Source organism: Halichoeres trimaculatus, unplaced genomic scaffold, assembly GCF_033239565.1.
Source record: "Halichoeres trimaculatus isolate MK-OKI-2021-1 unplaced genomic scaffold, fHalTri1.1 fHalTri1_scaffold_19, whole genome shotgun sequence".
In the NCBI taxonomy this organism is placed as follows: Eukaryota; Metazoa; Chordata; class Actinopteri; order Labriformes; family Labridae; genus Halichoeres; species Halichoeres trimaculatus.
Genome location: NW_027437197.1, coordinates 27,875,706 through 27,897,128, shown reverse-complemented (window position 1 = coordinate 27,897,128; position 21,423 = coordinate 27,875,706). Strand labels below are relative to the sequence as shown.

The window sequence follows — 21,423 nt, the reverse complement described above, 5'->3', positions numbered from 1 at the left end:
CCTTTCATCCAAGAGTTCATGGCAGGTTAATTTAGCATTCTGCATTAGCAGTTGAGTGCCAGCTTTTCATGAATTATTTCAACCATTTTCAGACATAAATTCAGTCATTCACGTTTAGCATTCTGCTTTTGCAGTTGAGCACAAGCTTTTCAAGACTTAATTCAAATGATTTCAGACATAACTTTAGCCATTCTTGTTCAGAATTTTGCTTTAGCAGTTCAGCGCAAGCATTTTAAGACTTCATTCAGCCATTTTCAGACAAACCTTCAGTCATTAATGTTCAGCATTCTGCATTAGCAGTTGAGCGCAAGCTTTTCAAGACTTTTTCAACCATTTTCAGACATATCTTCAGTCATTCAGGTTCAGCTTTCGTTTTATTAGCAGTTCAGCGCAAGCTGCTTCAGCATTCTGCATTCACAGCGCAATTTCTTCAGAAATTGCTTTTCTAGTATTATATATAATATTAATATTTACATTCATCACATCCGTTGATTCTTGCTCAGTCTTGATGCTCTGCTGACAGTGATCGTTTTTCTTCCTGTTGTCTGCGTTAATCCATCCTCTGACCCGAGCAGTCTGCAGGTCAGAGTAATAATCCCTGATATATAATCATCTTTATCTTCTGACTAATCCAGGTAACGTGTGGGAACCCTGGCTGTAAGCTCTGATCTTTGACCCCAGCGCTCATTCTTTAAAAACTGGGATCACAGCTAAACAACAGCAGCCTCCAGAGCATTCATCATTTATACCTGATGAAGATAGTGTTCCCTCTCTTCCTCTGACAGAACACATACACCAACGCAGACAAGCTGTTGGAAGCTGCTGAGCAACTGGCTCAGACCGGAGAGTGTGACCCAGAGGAGATCTACAAGGCCGCCAGGCACCTGGAGGTCCGGATCCAGGACTTCGTCCGCCGGGTGGAGCACAGGAAGCTGCTGCTGGACATGTCTGTGTCCTTCCACACACACACCAAAGAGGTGAGACAGGTGACACACACGCACACACACACACACACACACACACACACACACACACACACACACACACACACACACACACACACACACACACACACACACACACACACAACACACACACACACTCACCGACTCACTTCAAACTTAAAACATCCTGCTGAGAGTTTATCCAAACATTTGTTTCTATATAAAGACAAGTTTAGTGATGTGTTTGCTCAAGGACGACCTGTCTCCTCTGTGTGTGTGTGCGTGTGTGTGTGTGTGTGTGTGTGTGTGTGTGTGTGTGTGTGTGTGTGTGTGTGTGTGTGTGTGTGTGTGTGTGTGTGTGTGTGTGTGTGTGTGTGTGTGTGTTAGCTGTGGTCGTGGATGGAGGAGCTCCAGAAGCAGCTGCTGGACGATGTGTCCTGTGACTCGGTGGACTCGGTTCAGACTCTGATCCAGCAGTTCCAGCAGCAGCAGACGGCTACGCTGGACGCCACGCTGAATGTGATCAAAGAAGGGGAGGAGCTTATTCAGCAGCTCAGGTACAGTTTGAGCTCAAATCAGGATGTATGGTGACATCATGAATTAGCAGACAGATATACGTGTATGGAGCTAAATTCCTGCTGTCACTTCACAAACAAAGAGGATGTCTTACAAAGACAATCTTATTTATGTGCAAAGAATGCACATAAATGGTGCATTGAGTGTACATACTTCTACATATTTACCAGACAAAAAATCCTTGGTCTGACTCTTTATCTACAAGAGCATTTAAACATTTCCTTCCAGTACAAAAAGATCCCGATGTGATTTTTGGAACGAATCTTTCTTTGGTGAAGCTGAGGCTTCTCATGCAGAGTGGGGGCTTAGTGTCTCATCCAGCAGGAGGCGTTGTGCTAAGAGTTTGAGGGTCACTTCTAGTCTGAGCTGACCCTAAATGCAGAACAAAATGAAGAATAAGTAAATGAGTACTTCTCTATCTCTTTTCTGGCCCCTCTAAGAGCTCTACACTGCACGTCTCATTCACCCATTCACTCTCATTCACCCATTCACTCTCATTCACTTACTGTCTGACAGGTACTGATACTGTGTTAGAAACCATCAGTTTATCTGTCAGTCAAGCCCGTTCACACACCACTGACCATCAGTGGGAGAGTTCAGTGACTGGCTCAAGGACACTTCAGCATGTGACTGCAGGAGCTGGAATCGAATCCTCAATCCTCGGAGCCACTGAAGCCCTGAATGAATCATTTGCTATGAACTGTGTGTCTTCTTTCTGCTGAACTTTTTTAAAATGTCAGGGCCTGGTCAGACCCTGAAGAAGAAGAAAACAAAGCTTTCATTTGCTCCTCTCTCCCCTCAGAGACGCTGCCATGTCCACCAATAAGACCCCACACTGCAGTTCCATCGCACACATCCAGGGGGTGCTGCAGCAGCTGGACGAGGCCCAGGGGCAGATGGAGGAGCTGTTCCACGAACGCAAAATCAAACTGGACATCTTCCTCCAGCTGAGGATCTTTGAGCAGTACACCATCGAGGTGAGAGGATGACAGGGTGGAAGGGTGGAAGGGTGAGGGGAGGCAGACTAAGTTTGATCCTCGATCAGTTTCGGAACTGACTAAGACCCCCCCCCCCCCCTTTATAATCCTTAGTGTTTACAGCCAGATTAAAGCTTCTTCACAGACTAAAGACTGATAAGAGGGATAGGCGAAGGGATAAATGAAGGGATGGATGAAGAGATGGTTGAAAAGATGGATATAGCGATGAATGAAGGAATAAATCCAGGGATGGGTGAAGAGATGAATGAAGGGATAGATGAAGGAATGAATGAAGGAATGAATGAAGGATGATGAAGGAATGAATGAAGGGATGGTGAAGGAATGGAAAGATGTTTACAGGGATGAATTAAGAAATGGATACAGAGATGAATGAAGGAATAAATGAAAGGATGAATAAAGGGATGTGTGGAAAGATGAATGGAGAGATGAATGGAGAAATAGATGAAGGGATGGAATGAAATAAGAAATGGATTAAGGGATGGATTAAGGGTTGGAAGAAGGGAGGAAATAAGAAATGGATGAAGGGATGGGTGAAACCTCATATCCCTGATCCTCTCCTCAGACGGAAACCCTCGTCTGGTCTGGGTGCATGGACTTAGACAAATCTGGTCCTGCAGACCATCAGCGTCCTCTTCTGGTCTCACATCCCTGTAGGTCACTGCCGAGCTAGACGCCTGGAACGAGGATCTGTCTCGCCAGCTGAACGATGGCAGCCGGCCGGGCAGCAGCAGTGGCAGCGGGGGAGGCGGTTTGTCTACAGGCGGGGCGGAGGACATTGGCCTGGCTGAGCAGCGTCTGAAGAGACACGCAGAGAGGAAAGCAGCCATGAACAACATGACCTACGAAGTGATGCAGCAGGGCCAAGACCTGCACCAGTACATCATGGAGGTCCAGGCTTCAGGTGAGACTCTCCTCACCTGAAGCCCTCATGGGGGACAGGAAGAGATGCCCTCACTGCCTGTAGCCCAGTCAGCTGGTTTTTGGTCCAAACACACACACACACACACACACACACACACACACACACACACACACACACACACACACACACACACACACATGTTTTCCTCAGATAACACACCCAGCTGACAGCTAGCAGAGAGCAAACATTAAGACCTGTAAGACCTGGTTCAGACATGTGTTGGTAAACCCGCAGAGAGAAACCTGTCTTTCTTCCAGGCATCGAGCTGACGGGGGAGAAAGACATGGACCTGGCCTCTCAGGTCCAGGAGCTGCTGGAGTTCCTCCATGAGAAACAGCAGGAGGTGGATCTCAACGCTCAGCGAACGCACACACGGCTGGAGCAGACCCTGCAGCTGCGCCACCTACAGGCCGAAGTCAAACAGGTACCTGCACATAAAACTGCTTATATGGAGCTACTATTGTAGCAAAATAATTTTTGTGTGTGTGAATGCAGCCACTTGTAAACTGACCCATAAATAAGTAATCAAATTTTCAAATATGTAAAACATTTACAAATGCATGCACAAATCCACATATGAGGACAAATTAACAACTAAATATCATGTCTAAAATGGCTAAAAATAAGCTGCAGACAGAGAGCTGCAGACAAAAAAGCAGCAGACACAGACCTGCAGACAGAGAGCTGCAGACAAAAAAGCAGCAGACACAGACCTGCAGACAGAGAGCTGCAGACGGAGAGCTGCACTAAGGGAGCTGCAGACAGGGAGCTGCAGACAGAGAGCTGCAGACACAGAGCTGCAGACGGAGAGCTGCAGACACAGAGCTGCACTAAGGGAGCTGCAGACAGAGCTGCAGACAGAGAGCTGCAGACACAGAGCTGCAGACAGAGAGCTGCAGACACAGAGCTGCACTAAGGGAGCTGCAGACAGAGCTGCAGACAGAGAGCTGCAGACAGAGCTGCAGACAGAGAGCTACAGAGAGAGAGCTGCAGTAGGAGAGCTGCAGACAGAGAGCTGCACTAAGGGAGCTGCAGACAGAGAGCTGCAGACACAGAGCTGCAGACAGAGAGCTGCAGACAGAGAGCTACAAAGAGAGAGCTGCAGACAGAGAGCTACAGACAGAGAGCTGGAGACAGATAGCTACAGACAGAGAGCTGCAGACAGAGCTGCAGACAGAGAGCTGCAGACAGAGAGCTGCAGACAGAGAGCTGCAGACACAGAGCTGCAGACAGAGAGCTACAGACAGAGAGCTACAGACAGAGAGCTGCAGACAGAGAGCTGCAGACAGAGCTGCAGACAGAGCTGCAGACAGAGAGCTGCAGACAGAGAGCTGCAGACAGAGCTGCAGACAGAGAGCTGCAGACAGAGCTGCAGACAGAGAGCTACAGAGAGAGAGCTGCAGACAGAGAGCTGCACTAAGGGAGCTGCAGACAGAGAGCTGCAGACAGAGAGCTACAGACAGAGAGCTACAGACAGAGAGCTGCAGACAGAGCTGCAGACAGAGAGCTGCAGACAGAGAGCTGCAGACAGAGCTGCAGACAGAGTGCTGCAGACAGAGAGCTGCAGACAGAGCTGCACTAAGGGAGCTGCAGACAGAGAGCTGCAGACAGAGAGCTGCAGACACAGAGCTGCAGACAGAGAGCTACAGACAGAGAGCTACAGACAGAGAGCTGCAGACAGAGAGCTGCAGACAGAGCTGCAGACAGAGCTGCAGACAGAGAGCTGCAGACAGAGAGCTGCAGACAGAGCTGCAGACAGAGAGCTGCAGACAGAGCTGCAGACAGAGAGCTACAGAGAGAGAGCTGCAGACAGAGAGCTGCACTAAGGGAGCTGCAGACAGAGAGCTGCAGACAGAGAGCTACAGACAGAGAGCTACAGACAGAGAGCTGCAGACAGAGCTGCAGACAGAGAGCTGCAGACAGAGAGCTGCAGACAGAGCTGCAGACAGAGTGCTGCAGACAGAGAGCTGCAGACAGAGCTGCAGACAGAGAGCTGCAGACAGAGAGCTGCACTAAGGGAGCTGCAGACAGAGAGCTGCAGACAGAGAGCTTCAGACAGAGAGCTTCAGACAGAGAGCTGCAGACATAGAGCTGCAGACATAGAGCTGCACTAAGGGAGCTGCAGACAGGTAGCTGCAGACAGAGTGCTGCAGACAGAGAGCTGCAGACACAGACCTGCAGACAGAGAGCTGCAGACAGAGAGCTGCAGACAGAGAGCTGCAGACAGAGAGCTGCAGACACAGATCTGCAGACAGAGAGCTGCGCTAAGGGAGCTGCCGACTGAGAGCTGCAGACAGTGAGCTGCAGACACAGAGCTGCAGACACAGATCTGCAGACAGAGAGCTGCAGACAGAGAGCTGCAGACACAGAGCTGCAGACAGAGAGCTGCAGACACAGAGCTGCACTAAGGGAGCTGCAGACAGAGCTGCAGACAGAGAGCTGCAGACACAGAGCTGCAGACAGAGAGCTGCAGACACAGAGCTGCACTAAGGGAGCTGCAGACAGAGCTGCAGACAGAGAGCTGCAGACAGAGCTGCAGACAGAGCTGCAGACAGAGAGCTGCAGACACAGAGCTGCAGACAGAGAGCTGCAGACACAGAGCTGCACTAAGGGAGCTGCAGACAGAGCTGCAGACAGAGAGCTGCAGACAGAGCTGCAGACAGAGAGCTACAGAGAGAGAGCTGCAGTAGGAGAGCTGCAGACAGAGAGCTGCACTAAGGGAGCTGCAGACAGAGAGCTGCAGACACAGAGCTGCAGACAGAGAGCTGCAGACAGAGAGCTACAAAGAGAGAGCTGCAGACAGAGAGCTACAGACAGAGAGCTGGAGACAGATAGCTACAGACAGAGAGCTGCAGACAGAGCTGCAGACAGAGAGCTGCAGACAGAGAGCTGCAGACAGAGAGCTGCAGACACAGAGCTGCAGACAGAGAGCTACAGACAGAGAGCTACAGACAGAGAGCTGCAGACAGAGAGCTGCAGACATAGCTGCAGACAGAGCTGCAGACAGAGAGCTGCAGACAGAGAGCTGCAGACAGAGCTGCAGACAGAGAGCTGCAGACAGAGCTGCAGACAGAGAGCTACAGAGAGAGAGCTGCAGACAGAGAGCTGCACTAAGGGAGCTGCAGACAGAGAGCTGCAGACAGAGAGCTACAGACAGAGAGCTACAGACAGAGAGCTGCAGACAGAGCTGCAGACAGAGAGCTACAGACAGAGAGCTGCAGACAGAGAGCTGCAGACAGAGTGCTGCAGACAGAGAGCTGCAGACACAGACCTGCAGACAGAGAGCTGCAGACAGAGAGCTGCAGACAGAGAGCTGCAGACAGAGAGCTGCAGACAGAGAGCTGCAGACACAGAGCTGCAGACAGAGAGCTTCAGACAGAGAGCTGCAGACATAGAGCTGCACTGAGGGAGCTGCAGACAGGTAGCTGCAGACAGAGAGCTGCAGACACAGACCTGCAGACAGAGAGCTGCAGACAGAGAGCTGCAGACAGAGAGCTGCAGACAGAGAGCTGCAGACACAGAGCTGCAGACAGAGAGCTACAGACAGAGAGCTACAGACAGAGAGCTGCAGACAGAGAGCTGCAGACAGAGCTGCAGACAGAGCTGCAGACAGAGAGCTGCAGACAGAGAGCTGCAGACAGAGCTGCAGACAGAGAGCTGCAGACAGAGCTGCAGACAGAGAGCTACAGAGAGAGAGCTGCAGACAGAGAGCTGCACTAAGGGAGCTGCAGACAGAGAGCTGCAGACAGAGAGCTACAGACAGAGAGCTGCAGACAGAGTGCTGCAGACAGAGAGCTGCAGACAGAGAGCTGCAGACAGAGAGCTACAAAGAGAGAGCTGCAGACAGAGAGCTACAGACAGAGAGCTGGAGACAGATAGCCACAGACAGAGAGCTGCAGACAGAGCTGCAGACAGAGAGCTGCAGACAGAGAGCTGCAGACAGAGAGCTGCAGACACAGAGCTGCAGACAGAGAGCTACAGACAGAGAGCTACAGACAGAGAGCTACAGACAGAGAGCTGCAGACAGAGAGCTGCAGACAGAGCTGCAGACAGAGCTGCAGACAGAGAGCTGCAGACAGAGAGCTGCAGACAGAGCTGCAGACAGATAGCTGCAGACAGAGCTGCAGACAGAGAGCTACAGAGAGAGAGCTGCAGACAGAGAGCTACAGACAGAGAGCTGCAGACAGAGTGCTGCAGACAGAGAGCTGCAGACACAGATCTGCAGACAGAGAGCTACAGACAGAGAGCTGCAGACAGAGTGCTGCAGACAGAGAGCTGCAGACACAGATCTGCAGACAGAGAGCTGCACTAAGGGAGCTGCCGACTGAGAGCTGCAGACAGTGAGCTGCAGACACAGAGCTGCAGACACAGATCTGCAGACAGAGAGCTGCAGACAGAGAGCTGCAGACAGAGAGCTGCAGACAGAGAGCTGCAGACAGAGAGCTGTGCGGTCTCCCACCAAGCTACACATCCCTGTCATGTCTCTGTACTTATGATGAGGTTCTTGAAAAGTTCTTGCATTCATTAGCTGAGTCTGAATCCCACTTCTTTGATACTGTGTGAGCAGAGAGCTGCAGAAACTCAGGAAACCATGTTGGGCTCTCATGAAGCTCTGTGAGTTGGTTTTAATTAGCAACAGCAGAGAACAGAAACTGTCTCCTGAAAGACTGTTTGGGAGGAACGCTGATACACACAGCTCATTGGTGTTTGGTGTGTGTTTGGCTGCAGATGAGAGCGTAGAAAAGCCCAGACAGGAAGTGAAGTGCTGCTGCAGATGGATGCAGCTGAATAATGTATGAGCTTTATTGCAATGTGCTAATAACACACGCGCGCGCACACACACACACGCGCGCACACACACACACACACACACACACACACACACACACACACACACACACACACACACACACACACACACACACACACACACACACACACACATAAACACACTCCTGCTGCTGCACTCGCCCTGTCTTATTGAAGGAGGAACAGAAATCACCTGCTGGTATAAAACATGAGCTGGAGTTCTGTGAACAGTGTGTCAGAGCAAAGGACCAAGAAGAAAGAGAAATATCTGCTCTGTGATCCACAGAATGCAAAACGGATGAACACATTAAACATGAACACATTCAACATGAACACATTCAAAACATGAACACATGAAAACAGTACATAAAAACACTCCCAGCTTGTTCTGAGCTGGGCTGGTTCTCTGTCATCAGAAGGTTTTCAGAAATATCAGGTATATTCAGATGTGTTCCTGCTACCTGTGGCTCTAACTCAAACCCCTCTCTTTAACTCCACCCCTTCAATATGACCCCGCCCTTCCTCTCCCTGTCTGTCTACAGGTGCTTGGTTGGATCCGTAATGGTGAGTCCATGCTAAACGCCAGCATGGTGAACGCCAGCTCTCTGTCTGAGGCCGAGCAGCTTCAGAGGGAGCACGAGCAGTTTCAGATGGCTATAGAGGTACACACAAACACATCATCCTTCTGTCCCTCTGTCCCTCTGTCCCCCTATCTCTCAGTCATTCTGTTCCTTTTTCCCTGTGTCCCTGTTTCCCTCTGTTTCTTTGTCGCTCCATCTCTCTTTCCCTCGATCTCTCTGTTCCTCTGTTCCTCTGTCCCTTCATCTCTTTTTTTCACTTTGTTCCTGTGTCTTTCTGTTTCGTCTTTTCCTCTGTCCTTCTGTTCCTCTGTCCCTCCATCTCCCCGCCCTCTGTCCCGCTGTTCCTCTGTGCCTGTGTCCCTCTCTCTAGCCGTGCCTTTGTCCCTCTAATTTTCTGTCTCTCCATCTCTCCACTCCTTTCTTCCTCTCCCGTTTCTTCGTACTTCTGTCCCTCTCACCCTCCATCCCTCGTCCCTTTGTTCCTCTGTCCCTCTGTTCTTCTGTTCCTCTGTCCCTCCATTTCTCCATCCCTCTGTTCCTCTGCCCCTCTGTCCCTCTGTCCCTTCATCTCTCCATCCCTCTGTTCCTCTGCCTCTGTCTCTCTGTCCGTCTTTCCCTCTGTTGCTCTGCCCCTCTGTCTCTCTGTCCCCCTGTCTCTCCATCTCTCCGTCCCTCTGTCTCTCCATCTCTCCGTCCCTGTGTTCCTCTGTTCCTCTGTTCCTCCGTCCCTCTGTCTCTCCATCTGTCTGTCCCTCTTTCCCTCTGTTCCTTCATCCCTCCCCCTCTGTCCCTCTGCCCCTCAATCTCTCTATCTCTTTGTCACTCTGTCTGTTTCCTCTTATCCTCTGTCCTTCTGTTCCTTTGTCTGTCCATCTCTCTGACCCTCTGTCCTTCTGTTCATCTTTCCCTCTGTTTCTCTTTTCCTCTGTCCCTCTGTTCCTCTGTGCCTGTGTCCCTCCATCTAGCTGTGCCTTTGTCCCTCTGCCCCTCTGGTCCCTCCATCCCTCTGTCCCTTTGTCTGTCCGTCCCTCTGTTCTCTGTCCCTCCATCCCTCTGTTCCTTCTTTCCCTCTGTTTCTCCATTCCCCTCGTCCCTGTCTTCCTTCTGTGCCTCCATCTCTCTGTTCTTCTGTTTCTCTGTCCCTTTGTCCCTCTGTTCCTCCATTTCTTTTTCCTTGTGTCCCTCTCTCTCTTTGTTTCTATGTCCCTCTTTTCCTCTGTCCCTTTGTTCCTCTGTCCCTCTGTCCCTTTGTCCCTTTGTCCCTCTGTTTCTTCAATACCATCATCCCTCTCTTCCTTCTGTCCCTCTGTTCTTCTGTCCCTCTGTTAGTCTGTTTCTTTGTCCCTTCATCTCTTTGTACCCCTGTTCCTCTGTTCCTTTGTTTCTTTGTTTCTCGGTCCCTCTGTCTCTCCGTCCCTCTGTCTCTGTGTTTCTTTAATACTTTCATCCCTCTCTTCTTTCTGTCCCTCTGTTCTCTGTCCCTCTGTCCCTTTGTCCCTCCGACCCTCTGTCTTTTTGTTCCTCTGTCCCTCCAACCCTCTGTCCCTCTGTCCCTTCTTCCCACTGTCCCTCTCTAACCCTTAGATTTGAGGAGTGGTCTGTTCTGTGTCTGTAGTTCAGATCATGGATTCTCAGAATCAGAAAAACATTGACAGGGAGAAATTAATGGGACAGATTTAAAGCCATGTAACACTCCTCTCTGCTCCTCTCTGCTCCTTATCTCCTCTCTCCCATTTTCCTCCTCTCTTCTCCTGTCTTCCCTCCCTCCTCCCTCCTCTCTCCTCCTCTCCTCCCATGTCTACAGTCGCTCTTCCATGCTAGCTCTCTTCAGAAGACCCATCAGAGCGCCCTGCAAGTTCAGCAGAAGGCTGAGGTAAGCTCTGCTCTCTGACTTTGACATCAGTGTTTCTCTGCACAAGGAGCAGGGCCATACTCCTATCTTCCTTGAACTCTTTCCTCCTCCTCTTTCTCCTCCTCCTCCCTCAGATGGTCTTGCAGGCTGGTCACTACGACCCTGAAGCCATCCGGAGCTGTGCGGAGAAAGTGGCGGTTCACTGGCAGCAGCTAATGCTGAAGATGGAGGACCGCCTGAAGCTGGTCAACGCCTCAGTGGCCTTCTATAAGACATCAGAGCAGGTACACACACACACACACACACACACACACACACACACACACACACACACACACACACACACACACACACACACTCACACACACACACACACACACACACACACACACATCAGAGCAGGTCAACACACATCAGAGTGTGTGTATCTCTCACATGTAATCCTGGAAGAGGAGTCTTGTCCTGATGTGGTCCTCCCTGCGTGTGTGTCCAGGTGTGCAGCGTGCTGGAGAGCCTGGAGCAGGAGTACCGGCGGGATGAGGACTGGTGTGGCAGCCTGGACAAACTGGGTCTGTCGGTGGAGACGGACCACCTGCTGCCTCTGATCAGCAAACACCTGGAGCAGAAGGAGGCCTTCCTAAAGGTGCTTCATCCTGTCAGGGATCAGAGAGGAGTTGCTGAGCTCACACACACACACACATACACACACACACACACTCAGAGACCAAACACAAGAAACACTTGACCTCCTCCACATGGTTTTGTAAACCCCCCAGAGCACAGAACACAAGCAGAGCTAACTCAGACCTCCACTCTTTAAAAAGGAGCTTCAATCCTTGTTTCAGAGAGACCAGAGTCTGTATGTGACCTGGTCTCCTCAGACTGACAGCAGGATCCCAGTCTCTCCAGTATGGGTCAAAGATGGCATCTGCCTGAAGAGTTAGTGTACAGATCAGTGTTTGATGATCTCTGATCATAGATGATGTGTTTCCTTTAATGGATGTGTTGATGTATGAGGGAAAGGCAGGCTGTGAACAGTCAACCTGAAGCTACCTCATAGTGATCTGTGTGTGTGTGTGTGTGTGTGTGTGTGTGTGTGTGTGTGTGTGTGTGTGTGTGTGTGTGTGTGTGTGTGTGTGTGTGTGTGTGTGTGTGTGTGTGTGTGTGTGTGTGTGTGTTTACTTCCTGTTTGTACTTGGAGCACAGCTGCTCCAGCTTTCTCTCTGCCTGATTTGCAAAACAATTGTTGGTCCTGGCGGACTTTTTGTTTTCCTTCCAACAACAGAGAAGGTTTGATCTGTAGCTCCCTCCAACCCTGACTCTGTCAGGGTCAGGTCTGGGGTCAGGGTCAGGTCAGGTCAGGTCAGGGTAAGGTCAGTGTCAGGGTCAGGGTTAGGTCAGTGTCCGGGGTCAGTTCAGGTCAGGGTTAGGTCAGGTTAGGGTCAGGTCAGGGTTAGGTCAGGGTCAGGTCAGGGTTAGGTCAGGTCAGGGTCAGGTCAGGGTTAGGTCAGGGTCAGGTCAGGGTTAAGTCAGGGTTAAGTCAGGGTTAGGTCAGGTTAGGGTCAGGTCAGGGTTAGGTCAGGTCAGGTCAGGGTTAGGTCAGGGTCAGGTCAGGGTTAAGTCAGGGTTAAGTCAGGGTTAGGTCAGGTTAGGGTCAGGTCAGGGTTAAGTCAGGGTTAAGTCAGCGTTAGGTCAGGTCAGGTTAGGTCAGGGTCAGGTCAGGGTTAGGTCAGTGTCAGGGTCAGGGTTAGGTCAGTGTCCGGGGTCGGTTCAGGTCAGGGTTAGGTCAGGTTAGGGTCAGGTCAGGGTTAGGTCAGGGTCAGGTCAGGGTTAGGTCAGGTTAGGGTCAGGTCAGGGTTAGGTCAGGGTCAGGTCAGGGTTAGGTCAGGTTAGGGTCAGGTCAGGGTTATGTCAGGTTAGGGTCAGGTCAGGATTAGGTCAGGGTCAGGTCAGGGTTAGGGTCAGGGCAGGGTTAAGTCAGGTTAGCGTCAGTTCAAGATTAGGTCAGGGTCAGGTCAGGGTTAGGTCAGGGTCAGGTCAGGGTCAGGTCAGGGTCAGGTCAGGGTTAGGTCAGGGTCAGGTCAGGGTTAGGTCAGGGTTAAGTCAGGGTTAGGTCAGGTTAGGGTCAGGTCAGGGTCAGGTCAGGTTAGGGTCAGGTCAGGGTTAAGTCAGGGTTAGGTCAGGTTAGGGTCAGGGTCAGGTCAGGTTAGGGTCAGGTCAGGGTTATGTCAGGTTAGGGTCAGGTCAGGATTAGGTCAGGGTCAGAGCAGGGTTAGGGTCAGGGCAGGGTTAAGTCAGGTTAGCGTCAGTTCAGGATTAGGTCAGGGTCAGGTCAGGGTTAGGGTCAGGTCAGGGTCTGTCAGCCATAAACCTGAGTGTGTGTTGGATAGATGCTCTGACAGACGGTGCTGACCAGCCTCTGACTCTGAAAAAAATCAGACAGCTAGAGTGAGATCAGTGAAATCTATGATGTCAGGAGACACTGACCCTCTCCTCCTCCTGTCTCCAGGCGTGCACTCTTGCCCGCAGGAACGCCGAGGTGTTTCTGAAATACATCCACAGGAACAACGTGAGCATACCTGGAGCTGCGGGCCACGCCAGAGGACCAGAGCAACAGGTCAAAGGTCAGCGCTGCTCACATCAACTACTGACCACAGAGACATAGGGACAGACCTCAAACACACTGATCATACCTCCACACCTGGACAGGGTGTGTGTTCAGAGACAGTGACTGAACATCAACACTGGGGAACAATAAGAAAAAAAAAATACGTTGAGTTAGATTTTTATGCTGTCTAAAACTAAAACTGGCATGCTGATTCTAAACTTGCAGTCAGTTTTTTACTTGCATGTGAATTTTTTTCTCCACAGCTTACCCTCCAGATTTTCTCTTAACCTTGTAACCATGGGCATACTGTTGTCAATTCTATTTTGTATTATGCTGTGTTTTTTTAGTTTTCAAAGCTTGTAGTTATTCCATCCAAGTGTTTTATTTACATAGGTATTTCCTTTGTTCTGGATCATGTCTGCCCCTGTAGCTCCTCCAGTAGCCATATCCTTTGTAGAATCATAACAGTATTAAATAAAGATTGCAGCCATGCCTGTTTCTTTCATATTTCATTGTATGTCAGTGTTTGAAGATTTTTAAGTTAAGTATTTTTCATTTTTTTGAAGAAAACATATATATATCCTATAGTTAAAAAAAAAAAAACTTGATGTGATAGAGAAAAACTGTGACCAGTCTTGGAGTTAGCATCCAACAGTTAGTTGAAAACATCTGAAGACCTAACTCGACAAAAACTGTGTTCCCCGGTGTGATCCACTTCCATTTGGTGGATTTGGGTTCAACCCAAACAGTTTTCAGAGCTGATCAGTGAGGAGTTTTATTCAGGATTACCAGAGAGAGAGAGACTTTATTAAAAGTGTGTTTGTGTGTGCTTTATTGTGTGTGTTTATGTGTTTGTGTGCAGCGATCCTGAATGAGCTGCTGCAGAGAGAGAACAGAGTCCTTCACTTCTGGACCTTAAAGAAACGAAGGCTGGACCAGTGTCAGCAGTTCCTGGTGTTTGAACGTAGCGCCAAACAGGTTTGTGTGTGTGTGTGTGTGTGTGTGTGTGTGTGTGTGTGTGTGTGTGTGTGTGTGTGTGTGTGTGTGTGTGTGTGTGTGTGTGTGTGTGTGTGTGTGTATGTGAAGTAGTCCTGGCTCAGTTTTTGCTCTGGGGAAATGTTGAAACTGAACATCTGTTTATTTCATCAGTGACTGATTCTATTAACTACATTTACAGAGGGATGACTTCAGTTGTGTGTGTGTGTGTGTGTGTGTGTGTGTGTGTGTGTGTGTGTGTGTGTGTGTGTGTGTGTGTGTGTGTGTGTGTGTGTGTGTGTGTGTGTGTGTGTGTGTGTGTTTGTGTGCAGGCTCTGGACTGGATTCAGGAGACAGGTGAAGTTTACCTGGCCACACACACAGCACCTGGAGACAGCAGTGAGGAAACAGAGGAGCTGCTGAACAACTACCACCACTTCAGACTGTCTGCCAAGGTGAACCTGTACCACTGTGTGTGTGTGTGTGTGTGTGTGTGTGTGTGTGTGTGTGTGTGTGTGTGTGTGTGTGTGTGTGTGTGTGTGTGTGTGTGTGTGTGTGTGTGTGTGTGTGTGTGTGTGTGTGTGTGTGTGTGTGTGTGTGTGTGAGTAGCTACAGTGTGTTTTATTGAGCCCCAGAGGAGTCTTAATAAAGCTCTCTTGGATCATCAGAATGTGTAATCCATCAGAGCTGATTCTGCTTTAACCACAGATTCAGACTCATCACAGCTCCTGCCTCGCCCAGACGACAGAGCTCTTCTTTAGGAGCTGTTAGTGAGTGCTCAGCGGTCCACCTGCACACCTCTAAATAAAAACATAAGAGAGAAAGACCTCATGACCCTTTGTGATCTGGTGGCAGAAAGCAGAGGACCCAGGAAGACAAACTGTTTACAGCATGTTGGAGAACATGTCGGAGAGGATGTCAGCGTGTGGAGGTCTGGAGACTAATGTCTGTGTGTGTGTGTGTGTGTGTGTGTGTGTGTGTGTGTGTGTGTGTGTGTGTGTGTGTGTGTGTGTGTGTGTGTGTGTGTGTGTGTGTGTGTGCATGATCTTTGCAGCAAACCAAGGAGAAGGTGAAGCTTCTGATCCAGCTGGCAGACAACCTGGTGGAGAAAGGCCACGCCCATGTGTCAGAGCTGAAGCGCTGGGTCAGCACGGTGGACCGCAGGTACCGAGACTTCTCGCTGCGCATGTCCAAATACCAGGAGAGCCTGGAGAAGAGTCTGGGAGTCAGCTCAGAGGTGGGCACACACACACACACACACACACACTCACACACACACACACACACACACACACACACACACACACACACACACACACACACACACACACACACACACACACACACACACACACTCTCACACACACACACACACACACACACACACACACACAGGGACAGGTTTTACAGTTGCTTAAACCCTCTGACCTCAGGTCCCTTGGTCTGTAATGGATGATCATTGTAATGTGGTTTTCCTGCTCCTTGTTTGTCTCATTCAGGATAATAAAGACCTGGAACTGGACATCATCCCTGCGAGCCTCACAGACGACCCTGAGGTCAAACTGCGTGACCCCAACCACGAGGTCAACGAGGAGAAGAGGAAATCTGCCCGGAAGAAAGAGTGAGTGCATGAACACGGCAGCAGCCAGTAACTGGGTGGTCTCTTTTCCTGCTGTGAGTCCTGAAGTTGTTTCCCACTCTCCTCCTCTCAGGTTCATCATGGCCGAGCTGCTGCAGACCGAGAAGACCTACGTAAGAGATCTCCAGGAGTGTTTGGAGGTCAGTGAACATCTTCATCTCTGACAGGGCTCCACACTAACGCTTTACATTGGTTGCACTGGCGAGCCTTTCTTGGTATTAGGTGCACCAGCACAAAATATAAGTGCGCCCAAATTTTGAATTGCGCCTCCTTAAATGCCATTGTCACTTTTACATCGCTGTCATGACCGTCATAAAATGTTCATCTTTGTAGAGAACTGTTTGTCTTTGTTTGAAGCACAGTTGTACAGAATAATAAAGTTTATAAAGTGCTTCACTGAACTGAACTGATGTTAATCCATTTTTCTATATAAGAAGAATTTCTGATTTAAATTTGGTGAACGACAACTCTTATTAGACTGGCTGGTGCACATTTATGTTTAATACATTTTACACTAAAATCTACGGAAGCGTATTGCATTCACTTGAAGAATAAAAGAACAACCCAGGTTTTTCAGAGTAATTTATTCTTTGTATTTTTTTGTGGTAATTAATTTTGTTTTTTTGCTTAATATTTTTTTATTGGTTTATTTTTTGTTATAATTATTTCTGTTTTAATGAGTAATTTTTTTGTGGTAGTTAATTTTGTTTTTCTGATTAATATTTTTTATTGGTTTGTTTTTTTGTTATAATTATTTCTGTTTTTCGTGGTAATTTTTTTCCTCCTGTTTTTAGGAGTAATTTTTTTCCTGAAGTATCGAGATACTTCGAAATCCCGCGAGAACCTCCAACTTGCTGTTTTTCGTGGTAATTTTTTTCCTCCTGTTTTTAGGAGTAATTTTTTTATCTGAAGTATCAAGCTACTTCGAAATCCCGTGAGAACCTCCAACCTGCAGACAACTCCCGTGGATGTGTGGTGGCTCTGTGTCCCGCACATAGGCTAAATGCCTTATCCTTAACTTTCTATCGGTCTGTACCCGGTCAATAAAAGTAAGGTATTAGCCACACACAGGGTATAATACACTTGTAATGTTTTCGACTTTATCCTTGTATTTTATATAAGCCATTTGTCAATGTAATACTTAAGGAATAGACGAAGATGTGGCATTAAAAAATGCATTGCTTCCACACTGGAAAGCCGGTAGAAAGTTAAGGATAAGGGATATATGTGTCGAACAGGATCTCTGATCCGTGCAGGACAGAGGAGCCACCACACATCCACGGGAGTCGTCTGCAGGTTGGAGGTTCTCACAGGATTTTGAAGTAGCTCGATACTTCAGGAAAAAAATTACTCCTAAAATCAGGAGGAAAATAAATTACTCATAAAAACAGAAAAAATTATAACAAAAAACAAACCAATAAAAAAATATTAATCAGAAAAACAAAATTAATTACGACAAAAATAATACTCATAAAAACAAATAATTATGACAAAAAACAAACCAATAAAAAATTATTAATCAGAAAAACAAAATTAATCACCACAAAAAACAAACCGAAGAATAAATTACTCTTTAAAACCTGAGTTGTTTTTTTTTTCTTCAAGTGAATGCAATACACTTCCGTAAAAATCATTGTTGAATATTATATTGATACAATGACTCCTGTATGAGCGTGAGTGGAATTAACAACCAGCTGCTGTATAATGTGCACAAGTTAATGCACAGCACGAGCAACGCACCGATCATCATTCTCCACAAACTAATCAGGATGAAGTTTAGAGTAAAAATACAAACCACAGAGTGACAGGGGGTAGCTCTGCTGCTGCTGACTTTATATGTGGGTATAAACATGTGCATCATTACATCATATAAACCTAGAGTAAGATGATAACACGTCTGTAAATGCTGGTAAATGATCAAAGTAAGAGTAGAATCGATTTTCTCCAGTAACTGTGCATCTTATGTGAGCACACCAGGGCGAACTCTGCTGTGGTCCATGCAGAGCTGGGAATTGTGAACACGCGTACAACTTAGAGCAGTGAGTGAACAGGACCACAGCCAATCAGAGGAAAGGAACCATCCGAGCTCTGTCTCTTATTGGCTTAGACCACCGTATGACCCTTCCCTGAGAGCGAGTTCAGCCACAGGGGAACACAGAGAGATGATGTGCTTGCAAAATAAAAAAAGCAGTTTTCTGTTGGCAGCGTCAGGCACACCAGTGTGACCAGGAAAAAATAATAGTTGCACTCTGAAAGTTTTTGGTCGTACGCTGGAGCCCTGGGTGACTTTGTTTCATTCTGCACTCCTCTTTCTGTTTCTGGTCCCGGTCCTGGTCCTGGTCCTGGTCCCGGTCCCATAGACGTACCTGTCGGAGATGACCAGCGGGGTGGAGGAGATTCCCCCAGGCATTGCCAACAAGGAGCAGATTATCTTTGGAAACATGCAGGACATCTACGACTTCCACAACAGGTATGAGAGTTGGCAGGTGGTTTCTAAGTGAGGAGGAGGAGGACAAGGAGGAAGAGGGGAGGGGATCTCCTGTTACCTGTGGCTGTGGCTGTGGGGAACTGCTGAAGTCTCTTTGAGCTCCTCTTTATAGAAAGCTCATGAACCTCTGGACTCGTTCAGTTTCTGATCCTGGTGTTTTACCTGCGGAAGTCTTTATGTTGGTTCTTTAAGAGCTTTCCTTGTACTCGCACTCTTCATTTAGATCCTTCTCCTCTTTCAGGTTTATTTTTGCGTTCATGTTGAATTGTAAGTTTATCTGAGAGCTTTTATGAGCTTACCTGATGCCAGACTTCTTCTGAGTGTGCTACAGGTGCAGGTTGTTCTCCTTTCTTTACACAGACTGTGGTGGGTTGAGTTGGTGACACGTTTCCCTCACAGCAGAGGAAAAACGGCTTTTTGTTTGAGATTATCTGGAGTGAGCGGTGATCTTTGTGTTTCAGTATTTTCCTGAAGGAGCTGGTGAACTATGAGCAGTTGCCGGAGGACGTTGGTCACTGCTTTGTCACCTGGGTGAGAGTCAGCGCAGTGGACATGAGTTATTCAGAGCGTTTGTGAACCTGAGGTTTGACCTCCTCTCTCTGCCTTTACAGGCCGACAAGTTTCACATCTACGTGGACTACTGTAAGAACAAACCAGACTCCAGTCAGCTCATCCTGGAGCACGCTGGATCCTTCTTTGACGTGAGTACGACCTTCAGGGTTCTGCTCCAGATCCAAGGAAAGACCAAGAAAACCAAGGCTTTCATTTGTCAAAGAACAAATATTTGTAACTTTATGTTTATAAAATGCCAAACAATAAAAATAGAGACAGAGCAGTTTCCCTCCTCCTGAGGGATGGATGCTGGCATCGCAGCGTGGACACGAAGCTGTCTGAACTGTTCACACTATCGAAAGTAAAAGAAAACCTCTGAAGGACGCTGATCCCCTCTTGCAGCTTCAGAGGGTGCAGTAAACTGAGTCAGCCAGCAGAGGGGGCTGTTTGGTTACCATCTGTACAGCTGCACAAGGACTTTCATGACACTTTCATGATGTGTGTGTGTGTGTGTGTGTGTGTGTGTGTGTGTGTGTGTGTGTGTGTGTGTGTGTGTGTGTGTGTGTGTGTGTGTGTGTGTGTGTGTGAACAGGACATCCAGCAGAGACGTGGGCTTGCTAACTCCATCTCCTCCTACCTCATCAAACCGGTCCAGAGGATCACCAAGTACCAGCTCCTGCTGAAGGTAGACATACACACACACACACACACACACACACACACACACACACACACACACACACACACACACACACACTTTTCTCTATCTGTCTTTTCTAATCAAACGTCCTCTGTGGTCTTCAGGAGCTCCTGTCCTGCTGTGAGGAGGGTAAAGGAGAGATCAAAGACGGTCTGGAGGTGATGCTCAGCGTTCCCAAAAGAGCTAATGATGCCATGCACCTGGCCATGCTGGACGGTGAGACCTAAAACTAGGCCTGGGCCTGGGTGACAAATTGATTATATTGATTAATTCTTATTTTTATTTGTGGATGACTTAAAAAAAGAAAAATTTGATTTTTTTTTCTCCCCACTATTGCGCACCTTTCGTATCACATCAAGCAAGCGCTGACTCTGCAGCGTGATTAAAGAGTACACCAATGAAACAACAGAAACTAAAATGTCATAAACATGTTCTTGTTCCTCTTTGACACCAGCTCCCTGAGGAGCACACGTTCTTTATGGTCTGTATCAACAGCCCAAAGAGTTGAATATAAACGAGACTTCTGATCAGTTAACGTTCTAACCTCTTTCCTTCAGTACTCTGTTTTCCATCTATCACTTTCCAAGAGTTTAAGATCTTTGACTGAAAGCTTAAAGCCGGGACCCTTTTAGGTTCACCTACAGATTATGATGTGATTGAAACCTAGTGCTCTTTAAAGATAATACTCTGATCATTTTTAGATTTAGATAGTGAAGAAACATACATCAGTTTTTCTCGGGACACCCCACTGTACTGAAGAAAATCCCCTTTTGGTGATATAGACGGCTCATGATTTGTGAAAACAGACTGCAGGGGGGAGCCGGGGCGACGATGGGTGATCAACTAGAGCGGCGCGCTGTAATGGCGTAGATTATTGTCTTTTACCTGGGGGAAGCTGAGTCTTGTCTTTCTCTCTAACTCCCTCTGTTCCACTAACTGAACCCTCCATTCAGCATAAAACCATCCGCTGATGAGCAGAGCAAAAGTACGAACCAGCACCGAGGTACGCTCTGACAAGCAGGGGCGGGTCCAGACTTTTTAAACTGGGGTGCCCCGACCAGGGCACTGACTTGTGCAGGGAGGCATAAATTTTGTGGGCTCACACTAGAAAAACCGGTATTTATTTTTGCTTCTGTTTGAATTAAAAATACAGAAAAAAAACAATATAACTCGACTAAAACAAAGTGTTTTTTTTTTTAACATTTAAAAGTAAAACATTACTGAACACCACTGCAATGCACTGAAAACAGTTCTTTACAAGCTTTTTAGCTGTGTTTTTAAATTCAAAATGTATGAAATGGTGCAGCTTTCATTGTAAATGCAAACAAGTCTGCTTCCTTTCAAACTACAAGGTGAAGGTGTTGGAACAAAAACAGCTGAAACTTCAACTCCAGGAGTGAAATAGAGGTTACTTTTATTAAAGATGCTGTGAGGAGGATCTGTTTTAATTGTACTTCCTCACCACCTTCTGGCCTTGAGTCCCCACACACTGTTGTTAATTACTTTTAGTGAGGGGTGTGTTTGTTTTGGAATTAGATGGAGATCAGATCAAAACAAATTTTCCTACAATGCGCTGAGGTAAGGTATTTATCAGTACAGCTGTGTAGCCCTACAGTTTGAAATGTGACATTAAGCAAACATTGTAGCAGCCACCTATATGTAATGCTGTCGGCAGCCCGCTACTTCTGTAGGCAAACATGACAACAAGTAAACACTGTCAGTTTGTATGTAGTTTAGTAGCCATCCATATTTAGGGCAGATGTGTCTGTAGTGTCTAAC

General features: G+C 47.9%; 1 protein-coding gene across 2 annotated transcripts in view; it reads left to right on the top strand.

Annotated features, from left to right (window-relative positions):
* kalrna (kalirin RhoGEF kinase a) overlaps window positions 1–21,423 on the top strand; it is a 164,259-nt gene that overhangs the window by 82,988 nt on the left and 59,848 nt on the right. For both annotated transcript variants that reach the window (XM_074695045.1, XM_074695044.1), the window contains exons 15-34: window positions 786–977; window positions 1,332–1,501; window positions 2,323–2,497; window positions 3,173–3,419; window positions 3,698–3,864; window positions 8,792–8,911; window positions 10,635–10,703; window positions 10,817–10,966; window positions 11,176–11,325; window positions 13,192–13,306; window positions 14,153–14,268; window positions 14,598–14,720; window positions 15,320–15,502; window positions 15,765–15,886; window positions 15,978–16,044; window positions 18,265–18,374; window positions 18,854–18,923; window positions 19,004–19,093; window positions 19,537–19,629; window positions 19,749–19,860. In XM_074695045.1, coding sequence (XP_074551146.1) covers window positions 786–977; window positions 1,332–1,501; window positions 2,323–2,497; window positions 3,173–3,419; window positions 3,698–3,864; window positions 8,792–8,911; window positions 10,635–10,703; window positions 10,817–10,966; window positions 11,176–11,325; window positions 13,192–13,306; window positions 14,153–14,268; window positions 14,598–14,720; window positions 15,320–15,502; window positions 15,765–15,886; window positions 15,978–16,044; window positions 18,265–18,374; window positions 18,854–18,923; window positions 19,004–19,093; window positions 19,537–19,629; window positions 19,749–19,860 — 2,641 coding nt within the window. The remainder of the gene's footprint in view (window positions 1–785; window positions 978–1,331; window positions 1,502–2,322; window positions 2,498–3,172; window positions 3,420–3,697; window positions 3,865–8,791; window positions 8,912–10,634; window positions 10,704–10,816; window positions 10,967–11,175; window positions 11,326–13,191; window positions 13,307–14,152; window positions 14,269–14,597; window positions 14,721–15,319; window positions 15,503–15,764; window positions 15,887–15,977; window positions 16,045–18,264; window positions 18,375–18,853; window positions 18,924–19,003; window positions 19,094–19,536; window positions 19,630–19,748; window positions 19,861–21,423) is intronic.